Source organism: Clinocottus analis, unplaced genomic scaffold (genome assembly GCF_023055335.1).
Source record: "Clinocottus analis isolate CAN_PGR_092001 unplaced genomic scaffold, fCliAna1.0.p SCAF_29, whole genome shotgun sequence".
Classification (NCBI taxonomy): domain Eukaryota; kingdom Metazoa; phylum Chordata; class Actinopteri; order Perciformes; family Cottidae; genus Clinocottus; species Clinocottus analis.
Window position 1 is genome coordinate 328,385 of NW_027176031.1, and position 17,372 is coordinate 345,756.

The window sequence follows — 17,372 nt, forward strand, 5'->3', positions numbered from 1 at the left end:
CAGTAATGTTCTTGTTACCCCTGTGTGCCAATCTCCAAATTTTCTTGAAAACTCTGTCACCTGACACCTACCTAGTCGGGCTTAACTGAGTCAAATCTTTTGCTGCCACAGTGGCCTGCATGTTTTGTTTAGGGGCTCTTTCTACTTTCTAAGTGGGTTTTAAGTTGTGTGAGTTATAAGTTCTGTGGGTTTGCTGCTCCCTATTGTTTTTCTTTTTTTAAGCGCCTTTTTTCTCCATTCGTCTTTTATATCTCACATGTACCACAACAAAAAGAGGCTTGACAACCACAGACACATTGCCGACTTCTCTGATTCCAGTCATCCCTGCCCTGCGGGGTCAGTAAGGCAAACAGTTGTTGAGACATTTATGAGGAAGAGATGACTGCTCTGTGCAAACTGGATTTTTCTTGGAAGAGACACAATCTCACACACTCTCTCACACACACACACACACACTCACACACACACACACACACACACACACACACACACACACACACACACACACATTTAACTTACACACACCTATACATTGAACATACACACACCTATACATTTAACACACACAAACACACACACACACACACACACACACACATACACACACACAGATAGTATTTTTGGCTTTGTATTAAAGACAGCTATAAATTTCTAATCTCTATACAGGAAGCTAATCTGTGAGTAGATTCAAAATGGCAAACAAATATAGCTGCAGGGTGCCATTCGACAGAGCGTCATCATTAAAAATGTTTTGTAATTGTGCGTTTCTGAAGTATGGTGCCTATAACGTGTTAAGCGTTCAGTCTGAGTCTAGAAGATTTCCCAGCAGTCTTGGCAACTGGTATCTATGACTATGATTATAGTAATTCAACTTTTGATTCCCTGCGCAAAAGTTACTGCGACATTACTTAACTTGGATGACATTTGCTAAAAAAAAATTAAGTTTAGCTTGATAGAGAGATACTTTATTTATTCAGTTTAAATGTCACAGCAGTACAGGAATGAACCACATGGTACACAGAATAATGCAAAAACACTGGAACATAAAAGTAAAAAAGTATTCTCTTTTTAACATGTGCAAGGACAAGGCCAGGCTGCAGCGCATCATCCGTTCTCCCGAGAGGGTGATTGGCTGCAATCTGCCGTCCCTCCAGGACTTCTGCGCTTTAAGGACTTTGAAGCAGGCAACGATGATTGTGGCTGACCCCTCTCACCCTGGACATAACCTCTTTGAGTCCCTTCCCTCTGGCAGGAGGCTGAGGTCCATCAGGACCAAGACCACCCACCACACAAAGTCGGGCTCATCAATATAGCCCGGGTCCCCCACTGACTGACTCTGTCTCCCCCTGGACCTTCCCTTCTCTCCCCTTCACCTGTCACTTTAAAAAAAAAAAGTAACCTCATTCCGTGCACTTCACCTTTATTTTTATTATTATTGATCGTTTTATTTTTACTTGCATCCTTACTTACTTACTGCATATTTACTGCATCCTTACATATTTACCTATTACTTACTTGTTTTTATCTACATTTTCATACTTTCACTTTGTATAGTTAAATGTTCTTTGTTGTTGCTGCTGTTGTTGTTATCGTCATAGTCACTGATATGATGCACCTTCCGCCATGACAAATCCCTCATTTGTACAAACTCACTTGGCAATTAAACGATTCAGATTCTGATTCAATTATATAACAATCATCAAGTGTGCAAACTGCTTCAGAGGCAAGACAAGTTTATTTGTAGAACACATTTCAACAATAAGGCGATTCAAATTGCTTTACATAAAACCATTAAACGCATCAAAACATAACGCAGATTTAAAAACAGTTAAGAAAACATAAAAATAGTCAAAAAGCAAAGAATTACTTTTTTTTAAAAGTGCAAAAAGAACTTACCAAGTTCGGTGCTCTTGGCACCCTGCAGTTAAAGTAGTAAACATTTCCAATATTACAGCCCTCGTTTGTGTCAGAACTTTATCGCAATTCAGTTTTTGCACAGCTGAAACTTAAATACTTTACACACATAAAGCACATGACAGGAAGTTGAAAGAGTCTCAAAGCAACTCCTTGGGTACTGGAGCTGCAATGATTATTTGCTCAATCAATAAATTGATTAACATAAAAGTAAACTGCAACAATTATTTTACTCCATTCATTGCTGAAGTAATTTGTAAACATAATCTACCTGGTTTCAGACCCTCAAAGATGAATATCTGTTTGTTTTCATAATAAACTAATTAAATAATATGTTTAGGTTTTAGAAGATTTTAGACTGTCGGGCAGACAACCTATGATTGGCCTTCTTTTTTTTTTTTTTTTTACTAGTTTCTGTTTTCAGTTAATCAAACTATAAATCAATTAATTCAATAAATAATTGGTTGACAAACAAACAAATGAGAATCAGTAGCAGAACCATTAGTTACAACCATTAGTGTGGCTGAAATGTAGCTTTGGTACACTCTGACTTAAATAACGAAAAGCACACTCTGTGATTTTGCATCTAGACCAGCAAACATGCTCTCATCACAGTTTTCACTAATGCATTGTCTCATTATTAAATAGTGAATGATAAAGTATGTTTCATAAATAAAAAGTGCATTTCCTATTATGACCAAAAGCGGTCTCTTGTAAAGTAACCAAACTCTTTTGACATTCTTGGTATTTAGCACCATCTAGTGGTCATGACACAGTAATACATGTGCTGTGTTTTGGCTTTTTGCTATGAATTAGACAAAATGATTTCTTGTCACGTCTATGACAAAAGCCTCAAATATTTATAGTGTACAGATTCTAGTGGTGGAAAGTTAATTTACTCAAGTATTGTACTGAAATAAAGTTATGAAGTACTTGTCCTTTATTTGATTATTTCCATGTTATGCTACTTTATACACCACCACACTTTAAAAACAAATGCTGTACTTTTTACATGATAAGTGATGCAATGATGTATTGTTTAAATGATTCTGGATTTAGATTAGTGCTAATAGTAGAGTACTTCTTCCACCACTGGCAGATTCAAACTGTGTAAAGATGATAACTATTTGGCAACATGCTCCACGTCATTCTAGTTGCTTTTATACTATTTGCATATTTATATTCTCAAAATGAGCACTTATATTTACAGGTATTTGTTTGAAGTGCAATTGAAAACAGCACACCATGCGCAACATGTGTTTACTTCATTCCCTCCATGGCTGGTGGCCAGTTGCCAGCTATAAGGGTAGCTCGACGCCCAAGGCTGGACAGTACAGGCCCTTTTCCCATAAGCTATTTTTGACATGTCTTTGCGGGGTAAACACAGGGATGATTAATCATGTTAATTATGGCCTTGTTGCATTTAGGTGGTATTTAGTCCTGGCATTGTGCATGCTGGCTCACTGGAATGACTGTGACACAGTAAACAGAAGCATAATTCATTTCATCAATTAAACCCGGGTTCACCTTAATATGGCGTGTTAAACTGAGAGCAAACACCGTTCTCAAAGTGATTGCATGGGCCATGTGATGGCAGTCTGGTGAGGCAGGCCCAGCAGAACAGCTGTCTGCACTGAGAGCACGTCATCACGTTGCATCCTCCGTTCTTCTACAACGCACAACATGAACATATATCTAACGTTACAATGCGTCTGTAATCACACGTCTGTGCTCTGGTGTTTGTGTGCAAATGAGTGCCGATCAGTGAGTAAGTGAATACCTGTATTTTACAGAAGCAGTGAGGACAGTTCTTGCTATTGAAGGCCATCCAGTCCACACTCAGACACTCCTGCACAGTGCCCCGCATCGTACTGCGGCCGTACCTGCTCTCCAGGAGGCGCTGCCTCTGCTTGCTGCCGCTGGCATAGTCGTCCCACAGAGCACTCAGCCCCTCTGAGACACACAGAGCACTGCCTCAGAAGCAGACTTTTTTGTTGTATTGACTACAATTATTTTACAGCTTTAGTTACGAGTTACTTTACAAATGAAGGAGTCTGCATTCAACAGATACAAGAAGTTTCGTAACAAATTAACATTAGAATAACATAACAATATAGCCAAGCTTGTACCTTGTGACTGTGGCAGGTCTGCGTTGGCTTCCTGTGCTTGCCGTATTTTCGTGTTCCTCTTTTCCAGACAGTTATCTGTTCCATGGTAGGTCTTCTTGCAGGTGACACAGAAGGCAAAGCCGCACACAGAGCACTGCGCTGCAGTGCTGGATTTCTCCACAATGACTGCCGAACCACAAACATGTCGAGGACAGTACACCACATCTACGGGAAGGGGAGGAAAGAACAAACATGAGCAGGGATACCGTCATGTAAAATTGACTTAGTTTTCATTCATAACAATGTGCTAAAAATGCTTGTCACAATTAAATTGCCAAAAAAACCACTTTTAAATACACTGAAGAATAATCTATCAAATTCTTTGAATTTGCCATATTCTTAACTTGTTTTCTGAAGGATAAATATTTTGAATACATCCTCAGATGAACAAGAATATAGAGTAAACACACCAGCCATGCGGTCCAGAGTAGATTGCAGCAGGAGACGATCATAGCGGCTGAACAGCTCCTCCCCTACCAGACACTTCACCTGCCACACAGGGGAGACTTTGTTGATTGAGGTGTGTATTGGTGTACAGTGTCTCTGCACATGTGCATACAGTAACAAGAAAATGCATGTGAGAAAAGCCAAAAAAGCTGTGGATGGAGAAAATCAGAAACCAGAAATCACATCCACATCTCCAGTGGTGGAAGGTAACTACGTACATCGGTACAGTTTTGAGGTACCTTCTGTTTTATGATACCCAATTTTATTTCATTTTAATACATCTTACAGGAAAAATGGTGTGGAATAAAAATGCTGTGTTTTTTACATTAATTATTATAGTGAACTTGTGCTTGTAGATTTTAAAAATAATGACACAAAACATATCATCTTATAAAATACGATGCATTGTTTTAGATAAAAACGTCCAACATAGTGTATGAAAAATGTAGCTAAAATGTGCATCAGCAGCATTAAAAGAATATGTACATTTCAAACCATCATTAATAACACAACTCCATGTTGTATAATGAGTCATTTTTATTTTTTATGTTTAAGTACGTACGTTTAAGTAACACTTCTGTCATACTTACAAACGACTTTCAAGGCTTTGTACTTGTAATGTATTTTAAAACTTTAGTATTGCTTCTTTTTCATAAAAGGGACAGTGTGTGTAGGCCGAAGACGTCATGAGGGTTTCTGTTAGTGGTCATGATGAGTATTTAAGAGGTGGTTCTTTGAGAGATCTTTGAGCAGTCTTGGATATGCAATTTGTCTATCATGTTGTACTTCTGACTGCTCCTTCCTTGCAACGAATAAATGTTCCTGTTTTAAGGATTTTACTGCGAGGGGTCGAGTGAATTTTTCTAACAATATAGAAACCAGAAATAACATCCACATCTCCTGTGGTGGGATTTATTAGCAGGAATGGAGTTTAACATTCATCACTATGTTTTCATTACTGTGCCATCACCTGAAACTACACATTTTTTCATTGCTGAAAGTGAGCTCTTGATATATACATAGGAAACGGGTCCTCTTCACAGACCGTGTTGCACAGCCATGTTTCTACAGTAACCCAGAGCGGCCAAAACAGTGACTCTAGAGTCTAGAGAGAGCCTTTTTTACGTTACCTGAAGGCCACTGTAGTTTATCTGATCTGCTTGTGGAGTATTCAGTTGGATGCAATATGCAACCACACCATGAGATAACACCAAATCCTACACATTGTCCCTTTAATAATAATACTTTTTTTCTTGGATTGTGCTTTAAAAAAGGTACTCAATGTCCTTAAAAGTGTACTCAAGACACTTCATTTAACTTTAAGTTAAGGATTAAACTACTTCTTTCAGCACAGTAGTAAAAAACACATTTTGCAATCTGGTCCCCTATCCAAAAGTCCAAAAATCACCAAAAAAGAGATTCAGAAAGAAGCTGCAGGGAGAAGAGACTGTACCTGTGAAGGTGTCGGGGTGGCAGAGCAGTCTGCCTCAGGACAGCGGACGGCCTTGACGTTGCCTTCTGTTATCTGGAGCGTGCAGAACTTGGTGAGACAGGCCTTGCAGAAGATGTGGCCACACTCGGGCAATTGGACACAGTCTGAACCGAGAAAGCCCATGAAACACACACCACAGTCAAACACTGTGGTGGAGAACGCCTTCTGTGTCTGAGCCGCATTGTAGATCAAGAGCTGGGACAGTAGGGCCTGTGACGGAGTCAGCAAGAGGCCAGCGTGTGTTTTGCCTTCATTCTGAGGGAATTCTCTTGGGGGGATGGGCAGAGAAGCAGCACCTTGATCACTTGGATCCAGTGGGTCTGACCCTGGGGGAAGTAACACTGATGCTGACATGTCCACATTGTTTAAATCGGACAGATCATTCTGGTCGTCAATCTTAAACTCTGACGTTTGGAGGGTCTGCTCAGCCACCCTCGAGTCTGTGCTTCTCCGGTCTGAGGTTGAAGCATCTTGGCCATCGGCAAGAATTCCTATCGGATGTTCAACTTCCAAGGATGGTGTGTAGAAGTCTGGTTTCCAAAGATCTACGGCATGACAACTAGTGGGTCCTGACGTTGGAGTGTGTTGATTATTCTTCGGTTCTGAGAGAGCAGCATTTAATGAGTCCTGGCTGTCGTACTGGGTGGAGTGTTCATCAGAGGGGAGCTCCAACAGAGCATGGATGTCCAAGAACCTGAGGGCATCCTCTTTAAGAAACTGTACCCAGGAGAAGAGCACCACAGCGCCCCCGGTGGCCTGGTAGAGATCGGTGAGCTGAGCACTCAGTGCAGAGAGCTGTGGGAGGTGAGGGCACATAGACTGATGTAATCTTCTGCAATCTGCATTTCCCTCTCTCTCTCTCTCTCTCTCTCTCTCTCTCTCTCTCTCTCTCTCTCTCTCTCTCTCTCTCTCTCTCTCTCTCTTTGTGACCAGGGCAGGTTGTAAACAAAAAAAAACAATAATGTTTGAATTGTCTATTGATTACCTGCCTGTGTGTGAGCCAGCTACAGGTGAGGGACAAGGAAGGAGAGGAAGAGGATGGATAGTCCTCTGGTAGGTCAAAGGTCAGGAGCAAAGGTGGTAGGAATGATATGTCATACTGCCTCAGCGTTTCACCTGAGGGGAAAATAAATAAGGAATTCCTGTTTCCACATCATTTCTCATGCTGTCACAGAGTCTGGTGCGGACACTGAAGTTATGTATAACACTTAGTATCATTTTCCATGTTTACTGTTTTACTTTTGGGAAATATTTTCGAAACTTCTTGATTAAATACATTTTCTTGCAATCGTACTTTACGCGATTTTGTTGTTCATGTCACGAACAGCATACTATTTCTCGGGCCGAGCGTATTTACCTTCTCTCAGAGTCACGGTGAAGTCCGCGGGGAGCTCAACAGACACTCGGATTTCTCCGGCATTTTTCGATTCATCCCGGACGAACTCCTCGGAATCAAAGATACTATTGAGGACGAGCAGTTCGTCTTCCTGCTCCTCCATGTCCGCGTTCATCGTTCCTGTCACAACAAACTACACCTTCCACTCGCAATATCAGAGAAGCTGCTTGTTTTGAGAGAAACAAGCAGACAACAAAGTTCCCCCTTAGTTTCGGTGCTCTTGACTGCTCAAACAATAATTGAGTGCCTTTAGTGGGGCGTTAAAACAAGCGAGTTTAACCCAGGAGTTCATGACAGTGAACGCAACCTGCGCCCCGCCCCGTTGACTCATCACGTGACTTAACGCGCAGGATCCTGCAGCAACTCTCCCTGCGTGGGAGGGTTAGGTCAGTTACGGTAATCATGTTACACACGCCTTCATTTCCACAAATAACATGATGATATGTTAACGAAGGTCATGGGGAGTACATTAAAACAAACATATTCATTATTTACTTATATTTGTGCATTTAATACATTTTACAAATATCCAAGAAATGTATTGATGTTGATGTACCAAGTACAGAATAGATTCAAAGCATATTACTAGTAAGTACATTCTCTCAGGTAATAACATGTTATACTTTTTATGAAGGAACATATTTTACTCCATTACATGCATGGGACAGTTCTACTAAGTTACTTCTCTGAATAAGATTTTACTTAAACAAATTAATAAACTAGGATAACTCTTTAAAGCACAATGCATTATTACAAAATATTGTTTGACTTGTTTCCCCTCTAAAATGCTCAGATGGTTTCATTTAAATATCAGACTGAGGAATAATGAGTTAAAACTCACTCAACCTCAACCAGCTACAGAAGCGTATGCATATTCTTGTATCAGTATTAACAATCTAATGTTGTATAATAAATCAGTCATAGGGGATGTTTTGATACTTCAAGTACAATATCCCCACACCTCTGTACTTTCATTTGAATGGAAAAGTGGAACTTCACTAACGTAAATATGTAAGCGGTATTCAGTGTTTTTGTGGCTTCAGGGACATCAATTGTAATACTGTAACTGATTGAGAACTCAAAAGGTATAAATATACGAAAAAGAAATGATTTTGGCACTGTCATCGGCATTTAGCCAAAGATATACATTTAAGAATTAAAGAATTAGAATAAGAAATGATGTACTTTTTGCAATATTAGGTTGATAAAGTTGTACTTCTGCTGTAATGAAGTATGTGAAATGGTTGTATCCATCAGTTGCTGCTGTAGTTTTCATTCAGGTTGCCTTGGCTCTCCAAAACCTCCTTTGCCACGTCCATGGGTTTGGGGGCTCTGGGCGTTTTCAACTTGACACCCCAGGACTTGCGGTGTGTGACAGGCAAGGGCCCGAGGCCTCCTGGGGGTTTAAACACCAAAGGCTTCTGGATTCCATCAGCGGTTGCTGGATAAAGAGAGACAGATTGACAAAAGATCCCAGATATTGTACATCATCACCACTTTAGCCTACATATATCACAGATTCAAAACACTATGACAAAAGTTACACATTGTCATTTCATTAAAAGCGTATATAGTGATATTTCTGGTTTGAGCTTGAGTAACGTTTGGGGACTGGTGTTGTCTGGCTTGTTGGGGACGAACTGCTGGATGGAGACCCTAACTGATTCCCACCTGTCATCCGCATACACTCTCCCTTGTGTCCTTGATTCCATGCATTCAGTTGGCAGGTCTTGGAACAGTAGAAGACCTTGCGGCAGCGGCTACATGCAGTCAGCTTCACGAACAAAGAGCGACCGCATTGATAGCAGAACTTAATCACCGGTTTCCTGAGAAATGATTGACACCTTTGGAAAACAGCTCCTGTTAGATTTGTGTTTCCTTCTTTTGCTTCTGGGCTTTCAGACAAAACAATGTTACAAATTAGAAGTACAAAAATAAAACATGAATGTGTGTGTATTTTACCTTTGCTTTTCTGTTATGGGTGGTGGACCTTCACGGCTGTGAAGGAACATGTTTGATGAAATGGCATCTGCACCTGTGCCCACACACCTCTCTGTGCTACTGGTACCTGGTACTTAAATACAGCACACATACATAGACTTCAAAAAACAGCCATACTAAAAAAAAGCCATATTTTTAGGCTTAGAAATACAAAACAAATATAATATAATCTACTGACTATTCAACATAAGACGTTGCTCATTCTTTAAATGTTCTTTTTCTCTCTGGCCAGCAGTCTGTCTCAGCAGATCTCCCATCATGCTCAGCAGCTGGCGCCGTGCTGTGTATGTTTCCCTCTCCCGTAGGTTCAGAGCGTGGAAGGGAGTGTTGGCAATACGCGGGTCCTACATAGTAACATATAACATACAGACAGCTATTCAGGTGAAATCATGCCACAAAGAAATAAGCACTCAAAACAAACAACTCAAAGCTTCCTCTTTGTGTCCGAATGCAAGCGTGTACCATATAATCGGAGGACCCATATATGGTCTTTTCCACTTATTCCCTGTGTTCACGTGGTCATATGAATCTCAACTGAGTTCTAATACTTGTGTTATTTCATATAATGTTTTTCAACAATATATATATATATGTATATATATATATTTATATATATATATATACACACACATATATATATATATATATATATATATATATATGGCAAAACGCGAGTTCTAGATAGTAACATATATAACATACATATATACATATATATATATATAAATATATATACACATACATATATATACACATATATATACATATATATACACACATATATATATATATATATACATACATATATATATATACACATATACATATATACATATACATATATACACATACAATATATACATATACACATACACATACAGGACCTAAGGAATCCAAATCTGCAACAAAGAGTACTGCAAAACTAAGCTTTGACATATTGGGAAGGTGTTTTAGTAAAAGAACCGTGTCGTTCGGTTCAAAAATAAAAAAAAGTTACTTGTTCTATGGGAAAACATTGTTGGATTTTTGCATGCTACGGCTTTAAATCTTCAGGAGCTTGTGCTGGTGCTCTATGAACCGGAAGCAGAAACATCTTCCCTTCAGGGAAGCCTTTCAAAAAAGTCCGCCGACAGAAAAGAAGAAGCTTCAGCCGTCTTGTGACTTTACAGGTATAAATATAAAGTTTACAAGGCATTACGGTTACGTGATGTGTTTGTTATTGAAATTCCTGGCAGTCTCAACAAAGATGAATCCTTATAATGTTTCCAAAAGAATGACTGACTGAAAGGCTTTTGTAAGGATGCACTTAAGTTGACTGAGTTCAGTCAACTTAAGTGCATCCCATGCTTTTTACAGTTACCTGGTTGAAAGAGTAGTGTGCATAGTCGACTGCAGTTCCCACCACATCACCCACCATAACCGGCATCAAGATGTCGGCACCAGCTTTTGCCAACATGCCCAACTACATCAAAGACACACACAAATACATACAATTCAACTGTATACTTTCAAATAACTTAACACAGAGATGTTTTTTTGCTTCAACTGAAACTACTACTTTAACTATTTTTGACAATTGTAATATTGATGAGTACAATTAACTGTAACTCATTTGTAGTCATCAAGAACAAAGTTACATTTGTTGTTATAAATGTGTACGTGCACATTCTCAGTGAAATATCATCTTTGCAAACCTATATGAGACAAAAAGAAGTGCTTCCAAAGTCAGCTGCTAAGTCAACTAACTGCATGCTTCACTTCACAGTTTTCCTCTCCGTCAATCATTCTCATCTACATACATGGCTATGTATCTAAGTGCGTAACTTCATTAAATTTAGCTAACGCTTCTATCCAAAGCAACTTAGATTTTTGCTTTATACACCGTAGACACAGCAACGGGGAGCAATTTGGGGTTAAGTGCCTTGCTCAAGGACACCGACATGGATTAGCAGAGCCAGGGTTCAAACCACCAACCCTTTTATTGAAAGACTGGAATGTTAACCACTGAGCCACAGTTGCACAGTCGTATGTGTGCGTACATGCGTACCAGCTTAGTTTTGTTGCCACCTAAGTTGTAGTCGATGTTGGCGAGGGCACAGAGGGCGCTGCCAACCCCGCGGCCCAGAGGGATGTTGGGATCTGCGCCTCCTTTCAATAGCTCCTCCACTGCCTGCGGAGAGAAGAGGAGCAGGTTGTCTGTGTATATGTGTGTGTGTGTGTGTGTGTGTTTGTGTTTGTGTGTGTGTGTGTGTGTGTGTGTTCGTGTTCTACCAGGTCGTTGCCACTTGCTATAGCCAGGGACAGAGGTGAGTGCCCACTCCAGAGGAGGTCTGTGTTGGCTCTGTGGGAGAGCAGGAGGGCTACCACCTTGCTGGCATTCTTCATAAAAAAATAGACAGAGTAATTTAAATAGAACAAAATATAATTGTGAGCAAACCTCATGAATTACATGATTTTCTGCCTTGCAATAAATTATATCCTGTAGTTTTTGATAATTACTTTGCATTGTTCACAAACATTGCAAGTCATGCCATTCAACATCAAATTAATAATATACTCAAAACCATATTGTATTCGTGTGTGTAACGTGTTCTTTTACATTCTGAGAGCCTGAGTTCCTTAACATGATTGGTTCTCATGTCTGTAACATGCTATATATGTCATGTCTGCAACATGCTACAGATTTGAACAATCAATAGTATCATGTGTCATCAGAGATATAGTATATACTGACCACATAGTCACTGTCTCTCTGGCAGGCTATATGCAGCGCCGTTCGGCCTTCTTCATTGAGATGTGGGCTCTCATTGGTGCCCACTGGTTCATGGGCCTTCATGACAATATGTAAAAAAAAATTGAAAAAAAAGGATCAGAGACTGAAACCCTTTTGGTACCAGTTCCACCCTCGTCATATATAGAACTACTAAGGTGTCAGGCTTAAACGACAGAAAGACGCAGACCGCATCTTGTTCGTAGATCTCATTCTGGTCGCATGCTCGTGCGTCTGGGTCAGTGACTGCGTGGAGCAGTAACTCTGTGATCCTGGGGCCTGCTGGACCTGGCAGTGCTGCAGCTACATGCAGGGGATAACAGCCTTTTCTCTGCAGCAAGAATGAGAGGATGAGGAGGAATTGTGCTCTGCATGCTTATGGGTGCTCGTTTGTTTTCTCTGTGGTTAAACAACTGTGTATCAAGTGACAATACTAAAACAGCCAATTCTACCTCAGGAGGAAGGGGAATGTCAGTGCGAGCTCCACACAGCAGCAGTCTCCGGACAGCCTCAGTGTCAGCCGCCATAACGGCTAAAAAGAGAACCGGCATGGGGACCCTGGATGCATTGGGGTCAGCTCCCCGTTCCAGCAACAGCTTCAGAGTGTTCAAACGAACACTGTTTCTGCTCAGACAGTCACATCACAAACAAAATCAGGGTAACCAGAACAGAAGGCCCAAAAAAAGAGATATAGAGGGAAACAGAACTGACTCGGTTTTCATGGTAGACATTTTGCGTACAGTCTTCTGTGTGTCCGAGCACTGAGGGAAGCCTGTGTGACTCAGCGCCTCTGCTGAGCGCTGCATCAGTTCCTCTGTGACCTGGATCTTGTAGCTGCTGACACAGCAGGCAGAGTCAAAGGTCGCTTTCGGGCTAAGTTCTTTGTTTTGGCCCTGCTGCAGACATAGTTGAAAGTGAGTTCAAAAACCTTTTTTTCAAACTGATGATAGGATGGGATCTTTGTGCCGTATACCTGAACTTGTCCTGCTGTCTCAGCACGACATTCCTTGGACTGTGCAATGTGACCATCTGACACCTGAATGAGGCGCTCCACATCTCTCTCCTCTTCCTCCTTTACATCCTCCTCAGTAGTATTCCTTACTCTCTCCTCTGCATCTTCCTCTACCTCCTCCCTCACCTCAATATTCTCTTTTTCTGACCCTGTTTCTATTGCACCACCAGATACATCTTCCTCTCCCTTCTTGAATACTCTATCCATCTCTTTCACCCCACTTTCTCCATTTTCCCATGTTTGATCAAATCTGCTCTCTATTTCTCTTTCCTCCCCTTTGCTCTCATTCTCATCCACCCCTCTGCTCATCTCTTCTTTCTCTTCCTCTCTTCCTGCCTCCTCGCAGCCTCTTTCCTCCCCTTCTCCCTCTCTTCCTGTCTCCTTGCGCCATCTTTTCTCCACTTCTCCCTCTCTTCCTGTCTCATTGTAGCCACTTTCCTCCCCTTCTTCCTCTTTCTTGTTTCCTTCCTCCTCCAGTGGGTCTCCAGCGTCTGTAGGGGTCCCCGGTTCATTGATGCCAGCCCAATGCTCAGCGATGAGCTCGCTGCTATGAGACACTTTACTGCCGTGATGTGAGATGTGCTCGGTTTGGTTTTCTGCTGTCCTGAAAATACCAAAATAAATAGAAAACTTAAATGAATACATCTGCTTTTTTAGAGATATAAATGGTCAGAGGATGGTAACACGGTTGTAGGGAGTGACTATGAACACAACATTTTCAAGATTATTATCAGCGACTTTGCTTCTCTCAATTCCTACTGATCAGATAGGTGACGCTAGTTGGCTTTGTTGCTTAGGGTTGTGTTACTGGTGATGTGTGTTATTATACCTGGGTGTGTCTGTGGTGAGGTCCACTTGGCTGATCTGGGGACTGTTCCCACATGTAGATGAAGACCCGAAACCCTGAAGACACACGACAGTGCCTTCAGTTGTTTAATTTAATTTGTCTGTACAAAGAACAGTTTCATGAACTACAGATCGAGAAGTTACGAGGAAATATTCGGGAGAATCTTACTTCAGTTTTGGAGGATGTCTCAACCAAGGTGGTGTGCAGAGACTGAAAGGGGTAGTAGAGGACATGACACACAGCCAGGGCAGACATGCCTTCACAATTCAACTTATCAACATCGGCACCCATATCCAGCAAAAGATGGATTACATCATTATGGCAGTTTATCTGATAGGTACAAGAAAGAGAATGAAACAGTCAGATAGGCAAACATAAGACAAACTTATATTTATGTATGCATCTAATTTTTTGGATTGCATTGTAAAAATAGAAAACTTTGTAAAATCTGGATTAGATAACAATCAAAGAGCCAAATGAGAGACAAACCAAATCTAGACTATGGGTGAACAAATAGTAGAAGTGTTACTGTGGCAGCGATCAGTGCACTGTGTCCCTGTGAATCTGTGACATCAAAGTGAACCAAACCGGTCTGGAGAATCTGAGACACCGCCTGCAGTTCCCCTCGGGAGGAGTGCTCGATCAACAACTCTGCACTGACTTCTACAGGCCCTTTAGGACCAAAACTGTTCCGGTTCAGAGCGAGAACAGCTGCCACGTCCCAGCCTGCATATCCAGCCTGTAGTCTGGGAGACCCACACACAAATTATTCAATTCAATTCAGTTTATTTTGTATAGCCCAAAATCACAAACACAAGATTTGCCTCGGAGAGCTTCACAATCTGTACACATAACGTCTCTCTCCCAGGACCTCACATCAGATCAGGAAAAACTCCCCCAAATAAAGATAGTAATAAACCCTTTTACAGGGAAAAAAGGGAAGAAACTATATTTGTGTAAATTATTATATAAATTATATATTATATTTGCACAAATATTATTTCGGCTTATTTACAAAACTGTATACACTTGTACATGATAATGTATGCATTGTTTTCACTCCTTACCAACATGTGTTTTGGGGACAATACTCAAAACAATACTTTTTTGATGCATGTCTGACCTGTGTTTGTGCATGTGAGCCAGCATGCGGGGCTGTAAAGGCAGGTGGGCGAGTGGGTCTCGCTTATAGCCTTGGTAAGTATCTGGCTCCCACAGCTCACCATAGAAGTGCTGATCCAGCTTTTTCCTTCGGCCAGGGGGCAGTGGCAAGTGATCCCCATCTGTTGAGTAACTCTCCATACCGGGGGGAAGGATAAAATCATCTGAACAAAGGTCTCTGTCCGTATCCACCTGAGGAAAATGGGGAATTAATTTATCTGTTTTGGGTAAAATCACAAAGCTCATATTCATAGATGTTCATTATAGCTGCACATTATACCTCAGAGTCGTCTCTGGCTTCTGGCGGTAGAACACTAGTGGGAGGCTGCTAAGGAAAGGAGAGGAGCAAAGAGGTCAATTCAAAATCTTTAGCGAACATGAACGTGTATATTTTGCATGAAGAAAGTCTCCATGGTTTAGATTTCATTTCCTGGTACAACAATGTTTTATTTATACAGTGTTGTCCAGCATGGTGGGCTTGTAAATAAATTAATAGTTAAACAAGCAACAGGTGCAATGATGATATGTTGTTTATATGCATATATATATATATATATATATATATATATATATATATATATATATATATATATATATATATATATATAAATAGAAATATATATATAAATAGAAATAAATTGCTAGGCATACATATTCATCTTTGGATGAGATTGTGGTCAATCATATACCTGAGTCAGGGAAGTTGTAATGGCAGCTGGGTCCATGTAGGCAGCATATTCAGGAAAGTTCTTCAGGCTGAAGCCCTTTTCTACAGAGGTACAGAACCTGAGCAGGCACTTTCCAAGCCACAGACCCACATCCTCACACCCATCTGGATGACCAAACACACCTGGCCCAAACCTCTGGTCAGCGTAGTACAAACCCTGAGAGCAAGGGAGATGTTGAGTGCTGTTTACTGATAATAAACAATAAACAAAAACAAACTATCATTCCTGTCATTCATGTATTGAACCTGAAAGGTGGCTCCGTCAGGGAACCGTTGTTGTCCATATCCTTCCTTTCTGTTGAGGTAGAACTTGCCAGTGAACTTGTGGCCTGTGGGCCAGCAGTAGAGTCCAGCCCCGTGCCTGTAGTCTTTGTAGAAAGAGCCCTCATAGAACTACACAAAGGACCAGAAAGGGACATAAAACAGTGACTTTAGATTTCAGACAAAACCTACAGGAGACAGTCAAATACTTCATAAACGTTACCTCTCCATTGCTCCAGGTGTACCTCCCTTTGCCGTGTTTGTATCCGTTCACAAATTCTCCGTCGTAAGTGGCTCCATCAGGCCACTCCTGGACCCCGAGCCCCTGGGCTCCTCGGTGGCCGTCGCTCGGTCTCCGTGCCCCCGCCTCTGCACCTCCTAGCTCCGGTGCTGCCGCGACACCGCTGCAGGTCGACAGCATTTTAACCGGAAGGTAACTCACCTGAATCCACCGGAGCGCTAAAACAGTTACTTGAACGTGACGGGGTTGAAAAGGCCTTTGTGAGAGAACTCCAGCTGTCAGAAAGTCAGATTTCAATTTGGACTTTTCTGTAAGCGCCGGTTGTCAACAGCAACCTTTGAGGGAGGGAAGCTCTCGCGCATGCGCAGTCAAAAGACGAGCGTAAAAAAAGAAGTTAAAAACAAACTGCCTTTTAGCCTCAGTAATACTATTTTTAAGGCTCCATTACTAATCTTAAAGCATACCCTGTCCACCAGTTAAAACAACAAATAAACTTCTTGGACTATAGAAGGATTGTTTGTTGACCTTTTTATTCTAGGCTCCTTAATTTACTAATTAAAGGGGTTTTTCCTCGACTAACAAATACACTTTTTTTATTACAGTTTTTTTTTTTTTAAATATCGGAAATACACAAATCAAAAGATTGTTCTTTAAGCATCAACTAATAGTCACATTTGTTGAACCGAATTAAACTTTTTGGAGATCCCTGACAGAAACAGGTAATGAAATATAATCAGTAGTGACAAAGGAAAGTAGGTCATTGTCGTAGAGCAGGTCTATCCTTGTCACGTCTAAGTGTTCCTCTATAAAGGGTCAATGAAGCAGGACAACCCTGTGAGTGTGCATGTGTCACCTGACACTTATCCTGTAGCTGACACTGCAAAAGTTGGTTTCAGCCTCCAGTATGCCATGGTAGTAAGGTGGTGGATGACATC

The 17,372-nt window shown here is 41.0% G+C and overlaps 2 protein-coding genes across 6 annotated transcripts; both read right to left on the bottom strand.

Moving 5' to 3' along the window:
- Positions 1-2,553: 2,553 nt before the first annotated feature.
- LOC137795656 (E3 ubiquitin-protein ligase RNF14-like) lies at positions 2,554-7,532 on the bottom strand. Its single transcript, XM_068593297.1, has 7 exons — positions 7,379-7,532; positions 7,007-7,137; positions 5,983-6,816; positions 4,493-4,571; positions 4,044-4,247; positions 3,695-3,867; positions 2,554-3,583 (listed from the first exon to the last, which is right to left on the bottom strand). The coding sequence occupies exons 1-7, from the start codon at positions 7,530-7,532 to the stop codon at positions 3,443-3,445; spliced, it is 1,716 nt and encodes a 571-aa protein (XP_068449398.1). The 3' UTR covers positions 2,554-3,442.
- Positions 7,533-7,926: 394 nt separating this feature from the next.
- ankmy1 (ankyrin repeat and MYND domain containing 1) lies at positions 7,927-16,766 on the bottom strand. Of its 5 annotated transcripts, XM_068593267.1 has the most exons (21): positions 16,420-16,766; positions 16,182-16,328; positions 16,059-16,092; positions 15,898-15,977; positions 15,489-15,536; positions 15,171-15,400; positions 14,577-14,793; positions 14,216-14,377; positions 14,030-14,103; positions 13,162-13,804; positions 12,900-13,084; positions 12,641-12,812; positions 12,379-12,519; positions 12,153-12,248; positions 11,690-11,797; positions 11,466-11,588; positions 10,779-10,880; positions 9,597-9,762; positions 9,380-9,491; positions 9,089-9,261; positions 7,927-8,858 (listed from the first exon to the last, which is right to left on the bottom strand). In XM_068593267.1, the coding sequence occupies exons 1-21, from the start codon at positions 16,615-16,617 to the stop codon at positions 8,671-8,673; spliced, it is 3,399 nt and encodes a 1,132-aa protein (XP_068449368.1). In that variant the 5' UTR covers positions 16,618-16,766; the 3' UTR covers positions 7,927-8,670. The 5 variants fall into 5 exon arrangements, with proteins under 5 accessions (XP_068449368.1, XP_068449367.1, XP_068449366.1 ...); XM_068593266.1 differs by having other exon boundaries at positions 15,489-15,533; positions 15,898-16,092; XM_068593265.1 differs by having other exon boundaries at positions 12,900-13,081; positions 15,898-16,092.
- Between the last annotated feature and the right edge of the window lie 606 nt (positions 16,767-17,372).

Excerpts from the sequence above, each read along its gene's own strand:
- LOC137795656 (XM_068593297.1), bottom strand. The coding sequence starts at position 7,532 with ATGAACGCGGACATGGAGGAGCAGGAAGACGAACTGCTCGTCCTCAAT. Across the intron at positions 6,817-7,006 it reads GCTGGCTCACACACAGGCAG|CTCTCTGCACTGAGTGCTCA; the intron begins GTAATCAATAGA and ends CACCTCCCACAG. Across the intron at positions 4,572-5,982 it reads CCACCCCGACACCTTCACAG|GTGAAGTGTCTGGTAGGGGA; the intron begins GTACAGTCTCTT and ends CCTGTGTGGCAG.
- ankmy1 (XM_068593264.1), bottom strand. The coding sequence starts at position 16,617 with ATGCTGTCGACCTGCAGCGGTGTCGCGGCAGCACCGGAGCTAGGAGGT. Across the intron at positions 16,093-16,181 it reads CTGACGGAGCCACCTTTCAG|GGTTTGTACTACGCTGACCA; the intron begins GTTCAATACATG and ends CCTTGCTCTCAG. Across the intron at positions 9,492-9,596 it reads GCAACGTCTTATGTTGAATA|TACCAGGTACCAGTAGCACA; the intron begins GTCAGTAGATTA and ends GCTGTATTTAAG.